This window comes from Protomyctophum bolini, assembly GCF_963924005.1.
Source record: "Protomyctophum bolini genome assembly, chromosome: 5".
In the NCBI taxonomy this organism is placed as follows: Eukaryota; Metazoa; Chordata; class Actinopteri; order Myctophiformes; family Myctophidae; genus Protomyctophum; species Protomyctophum bolini.
The window spans coordinates 2,329,005-2,354,911 of record NC_137866.1 but is presented as its reverse complement, the minus strand read 5'-3'; the positions used below and the strand labels follow the sequence as shown (position 1 = coordinate 2,354,911).

General features: G+C 43.4%; 1 protein-coding gene across 1 annotated transcript; it reads left to right on the top strand.

Moving 5' to 3' along the window:
* Window positions 1–220: 220 nt before the first annotated feature.
* LOC308315454 (sodium-dependent lysophosphatidylcholine symporter 1-like) lies at window positions 221–25,561 on the top strand. The gene is made up of 14 exons (XM_080763437.1): window positions 221–428; window positions 2,094–2,216; window positions 2,828–2,952; window positions 4,407–4,545; window positions 5,021–5,099; window positions 6,546–6,736; window positions 8,021–8,111; window positions 12,545–12,666; window positions 12,918–13,001; window positions 15,991–16,074; window positions 16,839–16,951; window positions 20,070–20,213; window positions 22,645–22,827; window positions 25,037–25,561. Exons 1-14 carry the CDS (start codon window positions 312–314, stop codon window positions 25,086–25,088), a joined length of 1,647 nt encoding a protein of 548 aa, XP_080619563.1. The 5' UTR covers window positions 221–311; the 3' UTR covers window positions 25,089–25,561.
* Window positions 25,562–25,907: the final 346 nt, after the last annotated feature.

The following is a 25,907-nucleotide window of genomic DNA, read 5'->3' as shown; positions in this document are numbered from 1 at the left end:
GTATGGTTGTATAAGATGACAGTAGAGTCACTTGCGCGTGTGCAATTAATTACAGCATGCAGTAGGCGTGCCAGACGGGATCCAACCGTTAAAATAACTTTCTTTCTACAGTATTGCGGAAAGCCTGATGACAGTTATTTCACACGCATGCACAATATCTACGCGCTGATGCAGACCGGGGTTGTGCATGCATGGTCGACGTGACGTGACGTGAGGAAGAAGGAAATACCTCGGAACCTCGCCATGGATGGATGGGGTGAAGTGAAAACACCCCGATGATGAAATGTTAGGGTTATGATGATGATGATCAGATGATGAGTGGACAGGCAGGCAGGACCACAAGGACCATGGCCGAACATGACGACGTCAAGACGGGAGGAGAGGAGGCCGAGGCTCCGCTGCGCCAAGGAGGATCTGCCCGTAATACGGTAAGTCAAAATAAAGTTATTTACACTTTGTCGACTGTCAAAAGTGTAAATAACTTTATACAACCACGTTAACTTGGAAGTTGGATCATAAGCTAATGTTCTGTGGAAAGTAAACTATCATTCATCGTTGTCTAAACTATAAACGATACCTAATTAAGCTTTGTATAGCGCGTAGCTTAATTATTTGATTATCTTGGTGGTTAATTCACATGACGATAATTATGACAGTCATGTTTCAGGGAGCTCTGCTCAGGCTCAGCTGATTATATTTTGGAACGCATGACTGACCCGTTCTGTTTTCACTAGTTTTTACTGTAAATATAATTTATAGCCTATATACGAGTCCATCACGTTATAGGAGATAACTTTATGGGGTAAAGAAGATGAGTCGGTGGGTAAAACTAAACTTAACTAAAAGTAGAAAACTGTCTGCTCTGTAGTCATCATGTCATGTGACCTTAAATCGATAGTAAACAACCATAATTTGCACCTGGCTGTGACGTTGGTAAACACATGGGGATGGTCATGGTTAGCTCTGATCCATAGCTCTAATGCAGCACTATTATTCTGTCCAATGCAGAGCAGAATCATAGAGCATTAGAGCTATGGCCCAGAGCTAGGGGAAAGTAGAATAATAGCCAGTATTTTGTACCAAAAGCTAAAATACAAATCAAAGTAGGCTAATATTATTAGTATATTTCTACACTTTCAGGTAGATTTACCCAGGTCTAAAAATGTGTATCATACATGTTGGGGATATGCAATGATGGGCTATAATAATAATTATTATCATAATTACGCCTGCTATATATAATTAATAATAATTTTGCTGAAGTATTATTGCAGCTATTTCTGTCTAAAATTAACCAATTAAATGTCATTGAGCCAATTATCCTAACATTAACCACTATTCATATTTTGTATTATGTTTTTGCTACTCAAATGATGCTTTATGGCCTTTCATTTGGAAGAATATCACACTCAGAAGTTTTCAATATTCTTTTAATATATGTTTTTATTTATTTAGTTTAGTATTCCTATGTGTTCTTCTTTGTTGTTTTTGTAAATAAGTGAATACATTATTTGTTCAGGTTTAAACTTATAAAATATCAAGTGGGTCAATTTGATCAACCTGGGTCAATTTGAGCCACGTGACCACTTATTTTTTAAGTCACATATTTATGACCCTTTGGTAGATGTTTAGATTTTACTGCTGTATTTTTCTTGCTTATTATATAAGCAACAATATTTAACTTAATTGAAAAGTGGCTCATCTTACCCGTTCTCCCTATCGATCGATTAATAACTTGTCAGTCAACTCGACACAGTTTGCACAGCTAGCCTAAAGGCATATTCATAGTCTGGATTTTCGGTGGTGAGGTGACCACCGGAGCTGAAATAAAGTTGAGCGGTGGTGAGTAAAAACAGAGAGAAGGGCTGGAGCGTCATGTTGTAGTTCGGTGGTCACCTCAGTGACGTCATGTTGTAGTTCGGTGGTCACCTCACCACCGAAAATACAGACTATGTATGAGCCTTTAACGTGCCCTAATTAGCAGTCTGACTCCGCTCTGACATGGAAATAACGTCAGTCGTCGTAGCCAATAATAAATAACAGGAAATAACAGATTGCTGTAAATAAAGGCATATTGTTGTGTGTGATTCCAGAAAGGCACGTTGGGCATCCCTCTGTGCAGAAAGATCAGCTACGCGGTGGGAGGCATGCCCTACCAGATGACGCAGACCGCCAAGGGATTCTTCCTGCAGATCTTTCTGTTGGACGTGGTGCAGGTCAGTGTTATGTCTCTGTTGGACGTGGTACAGGTCAGTGTCATGTCTCTGTCAAAAAATAGGAATTTAAAAAATTCCGAAAAGGTAGCACATCCAAAAATTAAACAAGCGGGGGACAAAGTACTCACATTTCCATTTATTTATTGGCACACACCAAAAAGGAACGCTAAGGCGTTTCGGCTATGCAGCCTTCATCAGAGCATATGTCTCAGCTCATTTCATGTCATGCTTGTGCAATGTATGTATTGATTGATTTAAGTATTTATTAACGGTTTGCAGAATTACAGTACATTTCAAGCACAACGCTATACAAAAACTGTTGACTGTGAGTGGACGACACCATAAAGCATTACACTTGTTTACAAAGAGGGTCCACAGTTTTAATTTCATCATAACATTTAGAGACGTACAAATATACACTTCTATATAGCGGCCAAAAATAGGAAATCATCATATACAGTGAGGGGGGAAAAGGGGTGGGTGGGGGGCCAGTTTCGAATTGCAGCCAGTATAATAAGCACATTAGGAGCAGGGCATGCACCTAAACAGTGACTGTAGCTAATATCTTCTCTTGGATCTTCTTACACTCATCTTTTATCTTCTCTGTCTAGATGGGTCCGTTCTATGCCTCTCTCATCTTGTTTGTGGGACGAGCGTGGGACGCCATCACTGACCCCATCGTTGGATACATGGTCAGCAGGAGTGGAAGGACGCGCATCGGAAAACTCATCCCTTGGTGAGTTGACCAGAGAGAGGGACACTTGCATCTTCACCGCTCATGGTTCATAATCATGACAGTCATGGTAAAATGGTGCATTTATATAGCGCCTTTATCCAAGGCGCTTTACATAGATTGTGCATCACATTCACCCATTCACACACACATTCATACACCGATGGCGGCGGAAACCATGCAAGGCACCAACCTGCACATCAGGAGCATTTAGGGGTTCAGAGTCAAGGACACTTCAACACCAACTCTGGGGGAGCCCATAGGGTTCGAACTGGCAACCTTGCGGTTCCCATCCAGCCACTCTACCGCTGAACCACCGCCGGCCTGTCATGACGCAACTGAAGCCAGATTTACGCCATCGCTACATTTACAATGAAAAACGTGTACATAAACATTCAGATTTCAAATATAAAGTCCTCAACGCCACGTGTGCCACCCGGGTGTTAGAAATATGCTGGGACAGCGATTAGCATAATTGCTGCATTCCGTGTCGTTTACTAAAAAAAAGCATTTTTATCCGAGCGCCACCGGCCACTTTTCTCAAACGGGTTTACGTTCGGGAAAACTCACAGTTGCACGCCCGGGAGCACACTCGCCTATTAGTCTGTATGGGCAGTGCTGTCGGCGTGACTGTATCGAACACACACCCAGTGTTTCAGACTAGTGCCACACTCCTTCCCGACCGATAGGGGCACGTAGTTGAAAGCCAATGGCAAAAAAAAACAGCTCAGATAAAAATGTCTTTTATTAAACGATGAAACTCCCTCCTGCCCATAGGACGGTGGTCTCTATGCCCCTGGCTGTGATCTCCTACATCAGGGGTTTTCAACTGAGTATGAACCAGGGACCACCACCCTGACTGTGAGAATCAACCTGGGGACCACTGTTGTGTTGGGAGGGGGGGGATATGGTCGTGGTGTGGGGGAAAGAAATTAACCTTCCATATTAAACTCATGTTGCTGTTCATTGTAACTTACTCTATGACTCAGTAACGCAGACACTTGCGATTGATTATGGGCACATTTCCTTATAATGGTGACTCAACCAGGCAATCCGGTACGGTTTCCCATGAGATTCTAACTCACTTTTCTGTGGAAGTTCTTGACATCCGTCTTCCCAGTAACTGACAACATCGATGCGTCATCATTTGTCACCAGATCATTTACTGCATTGTTTCTCAACTTGTGGTCAATACAATGAATTCAAATACGAATCTTCACTTTCCTACATTACTAAATGCATTATGGTCAGGGACCACATGCAACAACTTCACGGACCACCAGTGGTCCACGGACCACCTGTTGAAAACCCATGTCCTACATCATGTTAGTGACCTCTGAACTCTGACCTCTGAACCCTCTCCTCCCTAGGACGGTGGTCTCCATGCCCCTGGCGGTGATCTCCTACATCATGTTAGTGACCTCTCTGAACTCTGACCTCTGAACCCTCCTCTCCAGGACGGTGGTCTCCATGCCCCTGGCGGTGGTATCCTACATCATGATGTGGTACGTTCCACAGACCTCCATGTCTTCGTCGTCGGCCTTCACTTTCTCCTGGTTCCTCATCTGGACCTGCCTCTTCGACATGTTCCTGAGTGTAAGTCATCGATATTCTGACTATCCAGAGATGATTGATTGATTGATATAATATTAACATAAAATAATCAATGTCTGTAACTTACTTAATTTACAACAACATGTTGGAACTTTGAGAGCAAGAGTGTCTGTCCTGTTGTCTGTTTTGTTTGTCTGTTCACACTTGTCATTGTTTAACTGTTTTTTGTTTTTTCATGTTTATCACACTTATGTCTTTTTTATTATACTGTATGTGGAACATTTACATTGCCTGTTATTTTTTTCATTTTCTAATATTCTGAAATTGTCATACAAAAATGCCTAATAAAAAAATAAAAATCAAACATAAAATAATCAAATATACTGTGGTCCTATACTATCCATATATCATGGGTAGAATTCAACCCCCCCCCCCCCCCCAAGAATGTCTGTTCTTTAGCGGTTGTAAAGTCAAAGTTGCATGATTAGTCACACATGTCTCTTCTATTGTGTTTTAGTGCTACAACGTCCCGTACTCCTCGTTGAACATGTTCCTGGGAGGAGACCAGAAGGACAGAGACTCGGCCACAGGATACAGTAAGACTGACTGAACTGTATACATTATCATCATCAATCAATAATCATCATCATCAATCAGGCACATTGATGGATATTGATATGCAAATCACACACACACACACAGTGTGTACAACCTCCCGCTCTTTCCCCCCTCACACACACACACACACACACCAAATCACAAATGTGAAAATGGTGGAATTTGGAATGGAATTTTGCCCTCGTGTACCTGCGTGCCAATAACACACACAGAAAGAAGGTAGGATGTCCGTATGTCCGCCCAGCGTATCTGGAGCTCGAACCGGGCGGGGCGAAACGTTGATTCTGTTCTTCTAAAATAAACGTCTTGGGAGTTCAAGATACGGTGTGTCCGACATCCTACCTTCTTTCCCGTCAACCGTTTTGGATTTAGTCTCCTATAACACACACACACACACACACACACACACACACACACACACACACACACACACACACACACACACACACACACACACATAAACACACCCACACCCACCCTTGGACCTTTGCTAGCTAACTCATTAAAATTCCGAGCAGTGCAAATTACACTTCCAGCAACTATACTGGCAACCAACTCAACTCCCCTGCTGGCTTCAGAGAGGCCTCCCAGGGTCCACTTTTAAAGATTAGTTTTTTGGATGCCTTTATTGACAGGGAACAAGTAGACAGACAGGAAAGGGGGAGAGAGAGGGGGGGGGGGGGGGGGAGACACGCAGCAAAGGCCGTCAGGCTCGGGAGTCGAACCCGCGGCACGCTGTCTGTCCGTCTGGCTTGGCAGCCTGGGTGCCCAGAGTCCACTTTTGTTTGCTGCAAGCTTAGAGAAGGAAATATAAACATATGTGAATTTGACCTGAGATCAGATTCTAAAAATGTCTGTTTGAAAATGACAGTTTTCTTAAAAAGCATTGTTTCTATGTCAGTCGTTCTTTGATTTTTTCAAAAATAGCAGACCTACAAGCTCGTAGCGTGCCACTCGGTGGCGCGCTATGAGCTTGTAGATCTGCTATTTTTCAATAGCTATAAAGCATAACATGATGCTAACACCAAAAAGGGTTCCGGCCCAAAATGGGTTAAAACCACACACTGCACTTGGCATGATATTTTACAACAGCAACGTGTAAAAAGAAAACAAAAACAGCATGAAATCAAATAAAGCCATGCTTAGTTATAACGTGTTCAGCACTGCAGCAATAAACATAGCAGTTCTAGCACAGCTGTGTTATAGCTGTCAAAGTTAGAGCAGGGAGAATTTAACATGAACAAACAAACAAATAAATAAACAAACGAAGGAAAGAAACAAAGACAGCTGATGTGAGCAGCTGATGTGATCTTTACATGTGTCATGTTGTGCGTGCGTGCGTGCGTGCGTCGTGCGTGCGTGCATGCATGCATGCCTGCGTGCGTGGGTGCGTGCGTGCGTGCGTGTGTGTCTCAACCATCCAGGAATGGGCGTGGAGATGTTTGCCGTGCTGGCCGGGGCGATCATCCAGGGTCAGATCGTGGGCGTTTATCACGCTAAGAAGGCCCAGGCCTGCAGTCTGCTGAACTACAGCGATGCCTCCTCCCTCCTCAACGTCTCCTCTCCTTCCCTCCTCAACGTCTCCTCGTCCCTCAGCGACAGCCTTCAGCATATAGTAAGTCATGTTTTTTGAAGAGGCATACCTATAGCTCTGGTCCATAGCTCTAATGCTCTGGTCCATAGCTCCATAGCTCTAATGCTCTGGTCCATAGCTCTAATGCTCTGGTCCATAGCTCTAATGCTCTGGTCCATAGCTCTAATGCTCTGGTTCCATAGCTCTAATGCTCTGGTTCCATAGCTCTAATGCTCTGGTCCATAGCTCTAATGCTCTGGTTCCATAGCTCTAATGCTCTGGTCCATAGCTCTAATGCTCTGGTCCATAGCTCTAATGCTCTGGTCCATAGCTCTATAATGCTCTGGTCCATAGCTCTAATGCTCTGGTCCATAGCTCTAATGCTCTGGTCCATAGCTCTAATGCTCTGGTCCATAGCTCTAATGCGTTGCCTTTAGAGCTATGTTACTCTCAACTTCCGCCGCTCGCATAAATACAGACCAGCCTCTACTCTTTGGCGTAAATAAAAATAACGTTTTTGCTACTCACCAAAACAAAGGCGGGTTGTGTCATTAGAAAGCCTACTTTCCTTAGTGGACGCACTCTGAGCCCCCCCACCACACGTATAAACGGTACTTTTTGGCCAAAAGGGATTACGTTATTTTCTCTGTGTCCACCAGAGGAGGGGCCTATGCTACGTTGTCCAATCAAACTGTGTCTCTGTCCCCTCAGAGGAGGGGCCTATGCTACGTTGTCCAATCAAACTGTGTCTCTGTCCACCAGAGGAGGGGCCTATGCTACGTTGTCCAATCAAACTGTGTCTCTGTCCCCTCAGAGGAGGGGCCTATGCTACGTTGTCCAATCAAACTGTGTCTCTGTCCCCTCAGAGGAGGGCCTATGCTACGTTGTCCAATCAAACTGTGTCTCTGTCCCCCAGAGGAGGGGCCTATGCTACGTTGTCCAATCAAACTGTGTTTCTGTCCCCCAGAGGAGGGGCCTATGCTATACGTTGTCCAATCAAACTGTGTGTCTGTCCCCCAGAGGAGGGGCCTATGCTACGTTGTCCAATCAAACTGTGTCTTTGTCCCCCAGAGGAGGGGCCTATGTTGTGTTGTCCAATCAAACTGTGTTTCTGTCCCCCAGAGGAGGGGCCTATGTTGTGTTGTCCAATCAAACTGTGTTTCTGTCCCCCAGAGGAGGGGCCTATACTATGTTGTCCAATCAAACTGTGTTTCTGTCCCCCAGAGGAGGGCCTATGCTACGTTGTCCAATCAAACTGTGTTTCTGTGTCCCTCAGAGGAGGGGCCTATGCTACGTTGTCCAATCAAACTGTGTTTCTGTCCCCAGAGGAGGGCCTATGCTGTGGCCGCTGTGGTTCAGAGCAGTCTCTTCTTCGTGTCCAGTCTGGTGCTCTTCCTGGGGGTCAAGGAGCAGCTGGGTGAGTCCAAATAATCATGACAAGGACCTCTAACTTAACCCATTCTGACCTGAGATCAGATTCATACAAGGTTTCCACTGGGACACACACACTGGTCTGATTAACCCATTCTGACCTGAGATCAGATTCTAAAAATGTCAGTCGTTCTTCGATTTTTTCAAAAATAGCAGACCTACAAGCTCGTAGCGCGCCACTCGGTGGTGCGCTATGAGCTTGTAGGTCTGCTATTTTTCAATAGCTAAAGCATAACGTGATGCTGACACCAAAATGTGTTCCCGTTCAGAATGGGTTAATATAGATTTGGGAGATTTGACAATAATCGAATAATTAAGCCCCAAAGTCATGTCCCATTGGAGTCAAATCCATGTGACCGTTTCTCACCTACAGTAATTTGCACTGTAGGTGTTTTGTCCAGGGAGAAAACAGCCTGTAATTATGTCCACTGCTTCCTCAGCGGTGTCACTGCACTCCTTGACATTTTATTTTATACATGCATCAAGATCGATACTCGACATACATTATTATATAATACACTTCACAGACAGACAGCTCTGCTACCGTTCAAGGCAGTGAGCAGAGCACACACTGCTCTTAACACACACACACGCACATGCACACGTGCACACACAGTGGTCCTACCCCCCCCATGAGACTTACAAATCCCAAATGTTTATAAACAAATCCCAAATGTTTGTAAACAAATCCCAAATGTTTATAAACAAATCACAAAATGTTTATAAACAAATCACAAATGTTTATAAACAAATCACATATGTTTATAAACAAATATCAAAATGTTTATAAACAAATCCCAAATCCCATGAGACTTGGTCCTACCCCCCCGACCATGAGACTTACTACAGGTCAACTGGTAGTGGTCCTACCCGTGTGACACACACACACACACACACACACACACACACACACACCCTTGGCTGCCTTCCCAACATGATCTGGAAGTCGCCAGCTGTCCAGCCCTTCTTCGTCACATTAGTTTAAAAAGAGCTGAATGTGACGAGCATGAGAAACACAGGCAGAAAATAAATACATGTTGTTTTATTTCAAGCTACTAATTTCTTCAGCTTCTGGCACTGTACATACCTTTGCAATTTAACTTTTAAAATCAAGCTTGAAATGTACAGTATGATAATTATTGTCAAATAGTAGATCAATCTTACAGGATCACTTATAACTATAAGACTGTTCTCCATCAGTGGAGCTTTCAAGGGTCAATAATTGTTATTCCATTGTGTGAGGAACAGATGGGGGTCGGTGGCATATTACATATCATTACATATCATTTTTGGGGTCCTTGACATGACATATTGAGCACCACTGACTGATATAGAAACAGAAAACTAGGTATTTCAGAAAACTGTCATGATTTAGAAGACATGTTTTTAAATGTCAAAACAAACAGAGATAATACTGGGTGTGTCTTATAAACCGTTGCCTAGAACATTCTTCTGACATGATGTGTTTATCCATAATTTTACAAGAAATGAAAATAGCAATAATCTCACAATGTGTCACAATGCAACATGCTGTGAGCTTGTACAGTACTAACATTGTACAGTACTAACGTGTTCCTGACCCTAACATTAACCCACTGTGTTCCTGACCCTAACATTAACCCTCTGTGTTCCTGACCCTAACATTAACCCTCTGTGTTCCTGACCCTAACATTAACCCACTGTGTTCCTGACCCTAACATTAACCCACTGTGTTCCTGACCCTAACATTAACCCTCTGTGTTCCTGACCCTAACATTAACCCACTGTGTTCCTGACCCTAACATTAACCCACTGTGTTCCTGACCCTAACATTAACCCACTGTGTTCCTGACCCTAACATTAACCCTCTGTGTTCCTGACCCTAACATTAACCCTCTGTGTTCCTGACCCTAACCCTAACCCACTGTGTTCCTGACCCTAACATTAACCCACTGTGTTCCTGACCCTAACATTAACCCACTGTGTTCCTGACCCTAACATTAACCCACTGTGTTCCTGACCCTAACATTAACCCTCTGTGTTCCTGACCCTAACATTAACCCACTGTGTTCCTGACCCTAACATTAACCCACTGTGTTCCTGACCCTAACATTAACCCTCTGTGTTCCTGACCCTAACATTAACCCTCTGTGTTCCTGACCCTAACATTAACCCTCTGTGTTCCTGACCCTAACATTAACCCTCTGTGTTCCTGACCCTAACATTAACCCTCTGTGTCCCTGACCCTAACATTAACCCTCTGTGTTCCTGACCCTAACATTAACCCACTGTGTTCCTGACCCTAACATTAACCCACTGTGTTCCTCACCCTAACATTAACCCTCTGTGTTCCTGACCCTAACATTAACCCTCTGTGTTCCTGACCCTAACATTAACCCTCTGTGTTCCTGACCCTAACATTAACCCACTGTGTTCCTGACCCTAACATTAACCCTCTGTGTTCCTGACCCTAACATTAACCCTCTGTGTTCCTGACCCTAACATTAACCCTCTGTGTTCCTGACCCTAACATTAACCCTCTGTGTTCCTGACCCTAACATTAACCCTCTGTGTTCCTGACCCTAACATTAACCCACTGTGTTCCTGACCCTAACATTAACCCTCTGTGTTCCTGACCCTAACCCTAACCCTCTGTGTTCCTGACCCTAACATTAACCCTCTGTGTTCCTGACCCTAACATTAACCCTCTGTGTTCCTGACCCTAACATTAACCCTCTGTGTTCCTGACCCTAACATTAACCCACTGTGTTCCTGACCCTAACATTAACCCTCTGTGTTCCTGACCCTAACATTAACCCTCTGTGTTCCTGACCCTAACATTAACCCTCTGTGTTCCTGACCCTAACATTAACCCACTGTGTTCCTGACCATAACATTAACCCTCTGTGTTCCTGACCCTAACATTAACCCACTGTGTTCCTGACCCTAACATTAACCCAGTGTGTTCCTGACCCTAACATTAACCCTCTGTGTTCCTCACCATAACATTAACCCTCTGTGTTCCTGACCCTAACATTAACCCACTGTGTTCCTGACCATAACATTAACCCTCTGTGTTCCTGACCCTAACATTAACCCACTGTGTTCCTGACCCTAACCCTCTGTGTTCCTGACCCTAACCCTCTGTGTTCCTGACCCTAACATTAACCCACTGTGTTCCTGACCCTAACATTAATCCTCTGTGTTCCTGACCCTAACATTAACCCACTGTGTTCCTGACCCTAACATTAACCCTCTGTGTTCCTGACCCTAACATTAACCCTCTGTGTTCCTGACCCTAACATTAACCCTCTGTGTTCCTGACCCTAACCCTAACCCACTGTGTTCCTGACCCTAACATTAACCCACTGTGTTCCTGACCCTAACATTAACCCACTGTGTTCCTGACCCTAACATTAACCCTCTGTGTTCCTGACCCTAACATTAACCCTCTGTGTTCCTGACCCTAACATTAACCCACTGTGTTCCTGACCCTAACATTAACCCTCTGTGTTCCTGACCATAACATTAACCCTCTGTGTTCCTGACCCTAACATTAACCCACTGTGTTCCTGACCATAACATTAACCCTCTGTGTTCCTGACCCTAACATTAACCCACTGTGTTCCTGACCCTAACCCTCTGTGTTCCTGACCCTAACATTAACCCACTGTGTTCCTGACCCTAACATTAATCCTCTGTGTTCCTGACCCTAACATTAACCCACTGTGTTCCTGACCCTAACATTAACCCTCTGTGTTCCTGACCCTAACATTAACCCTCTGTGTTCCTGACCCTAACATTAACCCTCTGTGTTCCTGACCCTAACCCTAACCCACTGTGTTCCTGACCCTAACATTAACCCACTGTGTTCCTGACCCTAACATTAACCCACTGTGTTCCTGACCCTAACATTAACCCTCTGTGTTCCTGACCCTAACATTAACCCACTGTGTTCCTGACCCTAACATTAACCCTCTGTGTTCCTGACCCTAACATTAACCCACTGTGTTCCTGACCCTAACATTAACCCACTGTGTTCCTGACCCTAACATTAACCCAGTGTGTTCCTGACCCTAACATTAACCCACTGTGTTCCTGACCCTAACATTAACCCACTGTGTTCCTGACCCTAACATTAACCCACTGTGTTCCTGACCCTAACATTAACCCACTGTGTTCCTGACCCTAACATTAACTCTCTGTGTTCCTGACCCTAACATTAACCCACTGTGTTCCTGACCCTAACATTAACCCACTGTGTTCCTGACCCTAACATTAACCCACTGTGTTCCTGACCCTAACATTAACCCTCTGTGTTCCTGACCCTAACATTAACCCACTGTGTTCCTGACCCTAACATTAACCCTCTGTGTTCCTGACCCTAACATTAACCCTCTGTGTTCCTGACCCTAACATTAACCCTCTGTGTTCCTGCAGCTCCTCTCAGTACTCTGGGCAGGACAACGATGCCCTTCCTGACGGGCATGAACAAGCTGGTGAGACACACGCCGTACGTCAAGCTGGTGTTTGGCTTCCTCTTCTGCTCGCTGGCGTTTCAGGTGCGGGTCAACGTGTCTGTGGGCGAAGGCTTGATTTAGATTTTCTATTCCACCATAATAATGGTTCTTATTTTGATCATTAAGACTCAATTAGTGAATGTCAAGTCTCCAGGATTTCTGTTTGACACTGATTTACTACGAACGAGACTATGGCATATTATGCCCACCCCTCACCATGTGTGATGTGATGTCTCCTTTATAGATGGTTATGCCCACTCCTCACCATGTGTGATGTGATGTGTCCTTTATAGATGGCTCAGGGCAACGCTGCCCTGTTCTTCACTCACGCCGTGGGTCTGGGACCGTACTTCCAGCACCTGCTACTGGTTCTGATGGTGAGTAATAAGTCTGCCTAGATACTCAATATGCTCAATGCCAAGAAGACCAAAGTCATGGTATTTAACACAGAAGACAGAACCAACCAGCGCTATTACTGCCAGCAGGAATAAGATGGTGCTCGAGGTAGTTGAGGATTTCAAATAGCTTCTCCTCAGTGCCTGGATTTTCCTGATGGGATAGCTATAGGATCTGAAGCTCAGGTTCAGGTTCATTTATTTGTTTGTCCCCGAGGGGCGATTTGGTTTACAGCAAGGCATACCACAGGCAGATAACATGAAACACATAAAACACAGTAAAAAGCACATGGTACACAATACACATAGAACAATACAACAGGATGGCAGTTCAAGGTATCAGTGTAGTGTTGAAATTCATAACATTTCCAAAAACAAATCAAAATAATTTCTACAAGACAGTCAAGTGACAAGTTACCTCCTCCTCCTCCTCCTCCTCCTCCTCCTATCGGCATTTAGAGCCTGGATAAACACAGTGAGGCACGAAGGAGAACTTATACCTGTTGCTTTTGGCCCCTGGAACCTTTAGGTGAAGGAGAACTTATACCTGTTGCTTTTGGCCCCTGGAACCTTTAGGTGAAGGAGAACTTATACCTGTTGCTTTTGGCCCCTGGAACCTTTAGGCGAAGGAGAACTTATACCTGTTGCTTTTGGCCCCTGGAACCTTTAGGCGAAGGAGAACTTATACCTGTTGCTTTTGGCCCCTGGAACCTTTAGGCGAAGGAGAACTTATACCTGTTGCTTTTGGCCCCTGGAACCTTTAGGCGAAGGAGAACTTATACCTGTTGCTTTTGGCCTCTGGAACCTTTAGGTGAAGGAGAACTTATACCTGTTGCTTTTGGCCCCTGGAACCTTTAGGCGAAGGAGAACTTATACCTGTTGCTTTTGGCCCCTGGAACCTTTAGGCGAAGGAGAACTTATACCTGTTGCTTTTGGCCCCTGGAACCTTTAGGCGAAGGAGAACTTATACCTATTGCTTTTGGCCCCTGGAACCTTTAGGCGAAGGAGAACTTATACCTGTTGCTTTTGGCCCCTGGAACCTTTAGGCGAAGGAGAACTTATACCTGTTGCTTTTGGCCCCTGGAACCTTTAGGCGAAGGAGAACTTATACCTGTTGCATACCCTCTATACATACACATGAGCAAGTGTAAATATGCCTGATTTAGCTAAAGTAGTCCACAACACAGACATTACAATATAATATTTGATACAACAACAGTTAACAACAACAACACTCAAGTGTACATCAACTAGTATCAACAATAGGCATTATATTAAAATCCCATATAGAGTCATGGACCTAGTCGATAAAATATGTGATCGTTAATGACTATATACTCTGAATACATTTGAGTCATAAATAATACAACACAATTCTGGAACACAGAAAGGGAGTAAGAAAATAAAACAGTCAAACGAAGATGATGCACACCTTAAAGAGGCTGAAATGTGCAGAAACAGAAGACAGTAAACAGTGAATTCCTTTACACACCAACCTCCCAGCTACTTCTGCACTGATTAGTTTTGACATTACAGCCACAACGTAGGACCTCGACCAAGACCACCCAAACTATGAGGTGTTTAAATATACAGCCCATGCTTCCCTATTTCCCTAATGACCTACAGCTGTGTTGGTTGGAGGTGTGGCCACAATCTCACACAAAAAAACATCTGCATATGATAATGTGTGTGTCTATAGTATAGTATACAAAAACACATTCATGCACAGAAGTCATATATATCATTCCTCACAACAAATCACTTTTACACATATGAAAGGTTTGAGCAGCAGAAGCAGGCAAAGTCCCAGCCCTGAAACATGACTGCCATGATGATTATCATGACAGTCATGACGTAACTGCACCCTGTTTTTGGCGCTCGCTACATTTACAACTTTTACGTATTATATAAACATTCAGATTTCAAATATAAAGTACTCACAATTTGTCCCACGGGTGTTAGTTAGTTGCAGCACCAGCGATTAGAATTGCTGCATCCCGCGTTGTTTAATAAAAAGCATTTTTATCCGAGCGCCCCGGCTACTTTTTTCAAACGGGGTTCGTTTGGGAAATCCACAGTTGCACACCGGGAGCACACTCGCCTATTAGTCTGTATTGGGCAGGGCGGTCAGCGTGCCTATATCGAACACACCGAGTGCCACCCTCCTCCCGACCGATAGGGGCACGTAGTTGAAAGCCAATGGCAAAATAACAGCTCGGATAAAAATGCTTTTTATTAAACAACGCGGGATGCAGCAATTCTAATCGCTGGAGCAGCAACTAACTAACACCCGTGGGACAAATTGTGAGTACTTTATATTTGAAATCTGAAAGTTTATACGTAAAAGTTGTAAATGTAGCGAGCGCCAAAAACAGGGTGCAGTTAAGCCATGACTCTCGTATGAATACGAGAGTCATGAACCATGGCTAGCAAAGTCCAATTGAGGACAAGCGAAGGTAGGCCACTGTAGGAGAGTTGGGGGAAAAAAGTGAATCAAAGTGATCAAGGTTATCTCCATGTTCTCCTCCAGGCAGCAGCTACACTGTCCATCCCTCTGTAATAATAATCTTTATTGTCCCGAAGGATATTTGTCTTCACAATCTGTTCAACACCCACATCAAAAACAACACAGAGCACATAACGCCAAGACGATACAAAAACTGTACATCCTGTCATACTGTACACTGTGTACAGAACCATCCTATCGGCGGGGCAGTTTGTTTAGAGCCGCGATGGCTGATGGGACAAAACTACTAAAACGGACCTTTTTCCATGGCAAGGTTCTGTATCTTTGTCCAGATGGCATGAGGTTAAAGAAACGATACAGAGGAATGATCATCAGTGTCATTTGATATCGAAAGTGCTAGTCGTGTGATGGCCTTATTGTTCATATCAGAAAGTGTTTGTGTGGCAGATGTTATGGTTAAATAACCACAGTTATGTTATAACCTTCAGTTATGTTCTCCTCCAGGGAGCAGCCACGCTGTCCATCCCTCTGTGGCAGTTGTTGCTGGGCAGGCTGGGCAAGAAGACCACCCTCTTCATCGGCATGTCTGTGAGTCCATCAGAGAAGAACGCTTCTATAGAGCGTCGCAGTCCCGCCCCCTCGAGAGACCTGGAAAATAAATCCCCGTTCATTTTCCTCAGACTTTTCAAAAAGTATTTATTTAAAGACGTTTACGACGCGGACAAAGCCAACTCTTGTCGTGACAAATCATGACAACAAACACAATGTTTTTCGGGCCAAACAAATAATTTCAAAGAAGAAAAAAAACAGCAGGTTACAACACTTTTTTTGTTGTTTTTCTTCTTTGTAATTATTTGTTTGGTCCAAAATACTGTGGTGATTTGTCACGACTAGAGTTGGCTTTGTACGACACTTAAAAGGTCTTTAAATAAATACGTTTTGAAATGTCTATGAGGAAAAATGCATTGGGAATTATTACCTGGGCCTGGCGTCGTCATGCAGCGCTCTATACTACCTGCTTTGACTTGGATCCACTGTTGTTTTTGGCAGCAAATCAGCAAATTTCGATTTTAGTTTTAGTCATAGTCTCTTCAATAGTTTTCATTTAGTTTCAGTCACATTTTAGTCACCTAGAATGTCTTATAGTGTTAGTCTAGTTTTAGTCGACTATATATCTGGATCACAATAAGTTATCATTGAATTTCCTTGTTGAAAGAAAATTGCCTTGCTAAGGTTCTGGCACTAAATATCTGCTATGAATCTGCAATTGTCTTATCAATTGAGTATATGTGCTACGTTGGCATGTTAAAATGTTGGTATTAATGTTCTCTACCTGTCTGTGTCTGTGTCAGATCTATGTCCCAGTGCTGGCGGTGATCGTCAGTGTTCATGGCAGTCTGGCTGTCTTCATCCCCCTGTCCATCACTGCAGGGTGCAGTCTAGCAGTTCTCTACCTGCTGCCCTGGTGAGTAATAATGAATTAATTGCATTTTTATAGCTGCTTTTCCAAATGCTCAAAGCGCTTCACAACGGTTCATTCATCCATACATTGGGAGGTGAAGCGGCGAACAGTCGACGCCAGCGTCCTCACTTCCCCACATTCACACACCGACAGTGGCGAGCTCACACCGACCGACTCACTGGAGGCGATGTAGGGTTCAGTGTCTTTTTGCCCAAGGACACTTGTAGGACAGGAGGAGGAGCCGGGATTCAAACCGCCGACCCCAGGGATCCTTGGGCGACCTGCTCTACCTCCTGAGCCACAGCCGTCCGTATGTTTGCATGCACAGTGTCAGCGTTAGGGCTCAGTCGTACTGTTCAGAACTCAGAAGGGTCTGATGAAGACCTAAGAGTCGATGCACATCGTTGGTCTGTTTGTTTGACCTGGTGGACAATGAAACGAATCTTATAATTTGAGGTCCTTAGTTTCTTTAACTGTCTGTCTGTCTGTCTGTCTGTCTGTCTGTCTGTCTGTCTGTCTGTCTGTCTGTCTGTCTGTCTGTCTGTCTGTCTGTCTGTCTGTCTGTCTGTCTGTCTGTCTGTCTGTCTGTCTGTCTGTCTGTCTGTCTGCATCACTGGGTGATTCTTGTAACTCTTTCAGCATTCTGTAAAGACGGAAATGTTTGTACGTCTGTCTGTCTGTCTGTCTGTCTGTCTGTCTGTCTGTCTGTCTGTCTGTCTGTCTGTCTGTCTGTCTGTCTGTCTGTCTGTCTGTCTGCATCACTGGGTGATTCTTTAACTGTCTGTCTGTCTGTCTGTCTGTCTGTCTGTCTGTCTGTCTGTCTGTCTGTCTGTCTGTCTGTCTGTCTGTCTGTCTGTCTGTCTGTCTGTCTGTCTGTCTGTCTGCATCACTGGGTGATTCTTTAACTGTCTGTCTGTCTGTCTGTCTGTCTGTCTGTCTGTCTGTCTGTCTGTCTGTCTGTCTGTCTGTCTGTCTGCCTGCCTGCCTGCATCACTGGGTGGTTTTTAATCCAGCAAGACGTACAGTAAGTCTTGGATTTTGTTGTCATATAATCTGTTAACCCATTCTGAGCGGGAACCCCTTTTTGTGTTTTAAGCATTATTTTATACTTTAGCTATTGAAAAATAGCAGATCTACAAGCTCGTAGCACGGCACTATATAGGTCTGCTATTTTTTTTTAATCGTGAAAATGTGGCACAAATTTGGAATATATATTATTTCAGAGCGAACATTTTCAACTCAAATGTTTGCTTCTGGGGAGGTGGTCCTTGGGAACAACATATTTTCAGATGGGGGTCGGAGGCCAAATACAGATATTTTTGGGGGTCCTTGACATGAAAATGTTTGAGAACGACTGACACAGAAAGATGAGGTTTTTCAGAAAACTGTCATGATTTACAAGTCATTTGTAGAATTGGTCTCCGGGTGTCCCCGCGGACCACACTTTGAGAACCACTGTTTCTACATAATATTCATCATAATATTTCACTTTTAATATCTTGTTGTTGCTGATCCTGATTATCTCGTTCCAGAGGACAGGAGTCAGATGTGAGACAGATGTCAGGGTCGTTGCGACACAGTAAATATCACACGTAGGGTTCCATTTTTCTAAACTTCTTTGCCTTTTTTTTTTTTACTATTTTGAAAAACATGTTTGAGTAGTTCAACTAGGCAATCTACTTTTCTTTTTAAATATATGTTTATTGGTAGTAGTTTTCAACAATGTAGTACAGTTTGAACATACCATATTTATTTATTTTCTCCCTCCCCCCACAGTTATCGTCATTAAACAATATAGAAAACAACAACAATTGAGTACAGACATACAAAAACATGTATGTATATTTGACATATAATATGAACAGTAGGAAATAAAAATAATAATTTAAGCCAATCTACATTGACACGTTGTGAGCTTGTAGACTGGCTATTTTAACTATTCAAAAATGTTTCGCAAAATAGTAAAAAAAAAAAGGGAAATAAGTTTATGGATAAGGGGTTTAGCGGTGCCTGGCTGAATGCTGATTTGGCTCACACACGCTTGTTTCCCTTCCTTCGCCAAAGCCCTTCATGCTAAGTGTCCTTTCCAGTATGTAGGATTATGTCTCTTTAGTGTCGTCAACCTCCTAGTACAGTACAGTACAGTACAGTACGTACGGTTTGGGCATTTGAGCCACAGATTCCATGACATTTAGCCTCTCCAGACCCAAGATATTAAATATTTGAATCATATTAACCCATTCAGGACGGGAACCCTATTGAAAAATCGTGAAAATGTGGCGCAAATCTTCGAATATATATTCTTTCAGAGCAAACGTTTTTAACTCAAATCTTTGCTTCTTGGGGTGGGGGTCCCTGGAACAACATATTTTCAGATGGGGGTCGGGTTAGGATGACTGACATAGAAACGTAGGTTTTTCAGAAAACTGTCAGGATTTAGAAGCCATTTGTAGAAGGTCTAAATGGGTTAATACTTTAAATATATAATATTGTTGTTGTACAGTATAGTACAAACGTTCAAGATCAAAATAACAACTCTTCTTCATTCTCTAATTATTGTAAATTAACTGATGCAGATGTTGAACAATAATGTAACTCTTGAGAGCGTAAAATGAAAAAGACTTTCACCTGGAACCCTTTCAAGGACTACTGGTTGAAAACCACTGTCCTAGACCTAGTCCATCAGCAGTGATACAGCGCCACCTATTGGGATATATTCAGAACAAAACATAGTGATGACTGATGAGCCTATTAACCCATTTAGACCTATGTTCAATTCTACAAAATGTCTTCTAAATCATGACGGTTTTCAGAAAGAAAACCTGTTTCTTTATCAGTGGTGCTCACACTATTTCATGTCGAGGACCCCCAGAAATCATATGTATTTGGCCGCCGACCCCCATCTGAAAATATGTTGTTCCAGGGACCCTCCTCCCAGAAGCAAATGTATGAGTTAAAAACATTCGCTGTGAAAGAATATATATTCAAAGATTTGCACTACATTTTCGCGATTTTTCAAAAATAGCACTTGGTGCCGCGCTATGAGCTTGTAGATCTGCTATTTTTCAATAGCTAAAGTATAACATAAACACCAAAAAATGGGTTAAATGTCTCGCTACAGGTCCATGCTTCCTGATGTGGTGGACGACTTCAAGGTGAAGCACCCAGATGATAAGGACCTGGAGCCGCTGTTCTTCTCTTGCTTCGTCTTCTTCAACAAGTTTGGAGGAGGAATGGCCATCGGGATCTCCACCCTGGTGCTACAGTGAGTTCAATGGGGAGGCCGCATGCAGGCACACACGCACGCACGCACACACACACACGCACGCTGCATGGCCATCGGGATCTCCACCCTGGTGCTACAGTGAGTTCACTGTGGAGGCCGCACGCACGAACGCACGCAGCCACGCATGCACGAACGCACGCAGCCACGCACGCACGCACGCACGCACGCACGCACGCACATACACAGCTGTTGCTTGCCTGATCCGAGTTTCAATTTGGGGGACGATGCTGCAGTTTTCAGAAAGGATAGAAAGGAGCCTAGCCCCTTAGATAGCACTTTTTTTTTCTAATATATTTTTTATCCCACGATTTTGTAACCCATTTTTCACCCCTGTGTCAATCATCTAATGTGATCCTGGGCTCTACACACCCTCCACCAACCTAGTCCCCCATATATGGGGGACAAGGGGAGAGCAACCTAGTCCCCATATATGGGGGACAAGGGGAGAGCAACCTAGTCCCCATATATGGGGGACAAGGGGAGACCAACCTAGTCCCCATATATGGGGGACAAGGGGAGAGCAACGGACTTGAACTCATGCTTCCTTCATGCCTGAGTGTCCAAGTTGCTCCTTTACACCTGACAGGGGGGAGTTTCCCTGGTTGGACGTAGTGCGTGGAAGGAACACGTTATTCAAACCAGTTCCTCACTTTATGTAGACTTAGATAGTATTTTTGGACAGACTTATAGCTCGTTACGTAGACAGCACTAGAATAGAATTTTATGTAGGCATAGCACTTTATGTATATTGTATAATATAGTATAGTATGTATATAGTTGACATAGATACTCCACTGTTACCTTCTTAGTTTATAGGTGATTCATGATAACTACTTTTTATATTATGTGATGTATGCCATGCTTTTGTTTTTGCTTAAATGTAAGTCGCTCTGGATCAAGAGCGTCTGATAAATGCCTAAATTGTAAATTGTATACTGCAGTGCGTGAAAACAAGCGTGCGCGCGCGCACACACACACACACACACACACACACACACACACACACACACACACACACACACACACACAGTGTTATCAGGCCGTGTCTGAGTCGTGCCCGGGACAGACAGACAGACACAGGTTTCATGAATGAATAGGTTGTGTTTTATTCCTAAGTGATACAAACAGCAGAGGGCGCTGTCTATGACACGCAACCATTTGAGTATGAAGATGTGTCTGTTGCCTGTTTAGGGCTTAAGACAATCTTTAGATTTTCCAAACTATTCCGATGAAGATATTTCAAAGAATAGCTGACGTGTCTGTATGACTTTTCCTGGTCAAGACCAAAAACATACAAATAGAAGATGCCCCATTTGATGTTTTCAAATTAATAAGAATCTTTGGAAAAATAGCAGATCTGCAAGCTCACAACGCATTGCGGTGCGACGGATTGTGAGCTTGTAGATGGGGACAGATGTTTAGATGGTTCTGTTATGACTTCTCCTCTGCATGCTGTAGTGTTTAGATGGTTCTGTTATGACTTCTCCTCTGCATGCTGTAGTATTTAGATGGTTCTGTTATGACTTCTCCTCTGCATGCTGTAGTATTTAGATGGTTCTGTTATGACTTCTCCTCTGCATGCTGTAGTGTTTAGATGGTTCTGTTATGACTTCTCCTCTGCATGCTGTAGTATTTAGATGGTTCTGTTATGACTTCTCCTCTGCATGCTGTGTAGTGTTTAGATGGTTCTGTTATGACTTCTCCTCTGCATGCTGTAGTGTTTAGATGGTTCTGTTATGACTTCTCCTCTGCATGCTGTAGTGTTTAGATGGTTCTGTTATGACTTCTCCTCTGCATGCTGTAGTGTTTAGGTGGTTCTGTTATGACTTCTCCTCTGCATGCTGTAGTGTTTAGATGGTTCTGTTATGACTTCTCCTCTGCATGCTGTAGTGTTTAGATGGTTCTGTTATGACTGCATGCTGTAGTGTTTAGATGGTTCTGTTATGACTGCATGCTGTAGTGTTTAGATGGTTCTGTTATGACTGCATGCTGTAGTATTTAGATGGTTCTGTTATGACTGCATGCTGTAGTGTTTAGATGGTTCTGTTATGACTGCATGCTGTAGTGTTTAGATGGTTCTGTTATGACTGCATGATGTAGTATTTAGATGGTTCTGTTATGACTGCATGCTGTAGTGTTTAGATGGTTCTGTTATGACTGCATGCTGTAGTGTTTAGATGGTTCTGTTATGACTTCTCCTCTGCATGCTGTAGTAACTCACTAGTTTGTGTGTGTCATCCTGACATGTGTCCAGTTTTCTAGTGACCAAACTCACTAGTTTGTGTTTGTCATCCTGACATGTGTTCAGTTTCCAGTGACCAAACTCACTAGTTTGTGATGTGTTTGTGTGTCCATCAGTTTCCAGTGACCAAACTCACTAGTGTTGTGATGTGTTTTGTGTGTCCATCAGTTTCGTGGGCTACACCCCGGGGGCGTGCTCCCACCCCGCGGCGGTGACCACGGCCCTCCGCGTCCTGTTCGCCCCGGTTCCCATCGTCCTGCTGCTCATCGGCATGACGCTGTTCTGCCTCTACCCCATCGACGAGACCCGACGGCGGCAGATACAGAGAGACCTGACCAAGGCTGTGGCAGAGTGAGTATAAATACATTATCTACAGATACAGAGACCTGACCAAGGCTGTGGCAGAGTGAGTTTATATACATTATCTACAGATACAGAGAGACCTGACCAAGGCTGTGGCAGAGTGAGTATAAATACATTATCTACAGATACAGAGACCTGACCAAGGCTGTGGCAGAGTGAGTTTATATACATTATCTACAGATACAGAGACCTGACCAAGGCTGTGGCAGAGTGAGTTATATACATTATTATCTACAGATACAGAGATCTGACCAAGGCTGTGGCAGAGTGAGTTATATACATTATTATCTACAGATACAGAGAGACCTGACCAAGGCTGTGGCAGAGTGAGTTATATACATTATTATCTACAGATACAGAGACCTGACCAAGGCAGTGGCAGAGTGAGTTATATACATTATTATCTACAGATACAGAGACCTGACCAAGGCTGTGGCAGAGTGAGTTATATACATTATTATCTACAGATACAGAGACCTGACCAAGGCTGTGGCAGAGTGAGTTATATACATTATTATCTACAGATACAGAGACCTGACCAAGGCTGTGGCAGAGTGAGTTATATACATTATCTACAGATACAGAGACCTGACCAAGGCTGTGGCAGAGTGAGTTAATATACATTATCTACAGATACAGAGACCTGACCAAGGCTGTGGCAGAGTGAGTTTAAATACATTATCTACAGATACAGAGACCTGACCAAGGCTGTGGCAGAGTGAGTTTAAATACATTATCTACAGATACAGAGAGACCTGACCAAGGCAGTGGCAGAGTGAGTTATATACATTATCTACAGATACAGAGACCTGACCAAGGCTGTGGCAGAGTGAGTTATATACATTATTATCTACAGATACAGAGAGACCTGACCAAGGCTGTGGCAGAGTGAGTTTATACATTATCTACAGATACAGAGACCTGACCAAGGCTGTGGCAGAGTGAGTTTATACATTATCTACAGATACAGAGACCTGACCAAGGCTGTGGCAGAGTGAGTTTATACATTATCTACAGATACAGAGACCTGACCAAGGCAGTGGCAGAGTGAGTTATATACATTATCTACAGATACAGAGAGACCTGACCAAGATTGTGGCAGAGTGAGTTTATACATTAATTATCTACAGATACAGAGAGACCTGACCAAGGCTGTGGCAGAGTGAGTTTATATACATTATTATCTACAGATACAGAGACCTGACCAAGGCTGTGGCAGAGTGAGTTTATACATTATTATCTACAGATACAGAGACCTGACCAAGGCTGTGGCAGAGTGAGTAAATACATTATCTACAGATACAGAGACCTGACCAAGGCTGTGGCAGAGTGAGTTTATACATTATTATCTACAGATACAGAGACCTGACCAAGGCTGTGGCAGAGTGAGTTTATACATTATTATCTACAGATACAGAGACCTGACCAAGGCTGTGGCAGAGTGAGTTATATACATTATTATCTACAGATACAGAGACCTGACCAAGGCTGTGGCAGAGTGAGTTATATACATTATCTACAGATACAGAGACCTGACCAAGGCTGTGGCAGAGTGAGTTTATACATTATCTACAGATACAGAGACCTGACCAAGGCTGTGGCAGAGTGAGTTATATACATTATTATCTACAGATACAGAGACCTGACCAAGGCTGTGGCAGAGTGAGTTCAGGATCCATTCTCTTACACCCATTTTGGGCCGCGGGAACCCCTTTTGGTGTTCTTAGCGTTATGTTATGCTTTAGCTATTGAAAAACAGCAGATCTACAAGCTCGCAGCGCGCCACCGAGTGGCGCGCTACGAGCTTGTAGGTCTGCTATTTTAAAAAAAAAAGTTGTTAAACATTTTTAACTAAGATTTGGCTTCTGGGGAGGGAGGGGGGGTCCCTGGAACTACATATTTTGAGATGGGTGGTCCGTGGCCCAATAATAGAGATAATTCTGGGGGTCCTTGACATGAAAAAGGTTGAGCACCACTGACATATAAACGTGGGTTTTTCAGGGGGAAAAAATAGGATTTAGAAGCCTATTTTTAATCGACCTCAGACCAAAATGGGTTAACACGGGTGTCTCTCTGTCTCCATCCTGGTGTCCTTTCCTACCATGATCTAAAAATCAGACACACACTGTATATGGTATGTGGGTGTGTGTATATAAATAAAGTACTTGTGTGTGTGTGTGTGTGTTTTTTCCACCAGGGAAGAAGACAGGAGGGTTGCCATGGACTTAGAGGAGAGTTCATACCTGTAGTACCATCCACAACAATCCAGTCACAGGTTGCTGGTTTGAATGTGCAAATAATTATGAGAACACATCAGCACAAAGAAAAACATTTTGTGTCTCGAGAGACGACAACGAATGACACAGTCGTATATTATGTGTACTGTACATAATGTGTATATGTCTTTTCCCCCTTTTTACCTCCTTTATGATTATTTCCTGTTTTTGGCTACAGTACATAGAAGTGTATATTTGTACGTCTCTAAATGTTATGATGAATTGAAAACGGTGGACCCTGTTGTAAACAAGTGTAATGCAACAGTCTTTGTATTGAGTTTGTGCTTGAAATGTAGGCTACTGTAATTCTGCAAACTGTTAATAAATACTTCAATCAATCAATACTGATAAAGTGCTGTCATCACTATTTTGAGCATGCATGTGTTTATTCAGCAACAAATGCACAGCGACGGTGGAGAAAGGCAACTTGGAAAGACACTTTCGGACATAACTTTTAAACTACATTTCCCACCCTTATCCCTAAACCCCCTATCCCTAAACTTCTTTGCCTTTTTTTTTTTTTACCATTTTGAAAAACATTTTTGAATAGTTCAACTAAAGCCAATCTACATTGACACGTTGTGAGTTTGTAGACTGGCCATTATAACTATTCAAAAATGTTTTGCAAAATAGTTTAATAAAAAGGCAAAGAAGTTTAGGGATAAGGAGTTTAGCGGTACGCCCCTTGTGCTCCCGAGGAGCACAAGGAACAAACATAACAAACATGAAAAGGGCCTCTTCTACCAAGGAGGCTGCTTGCTTTAGTTCTTGGCCTTTACTCTGTACCTGTCA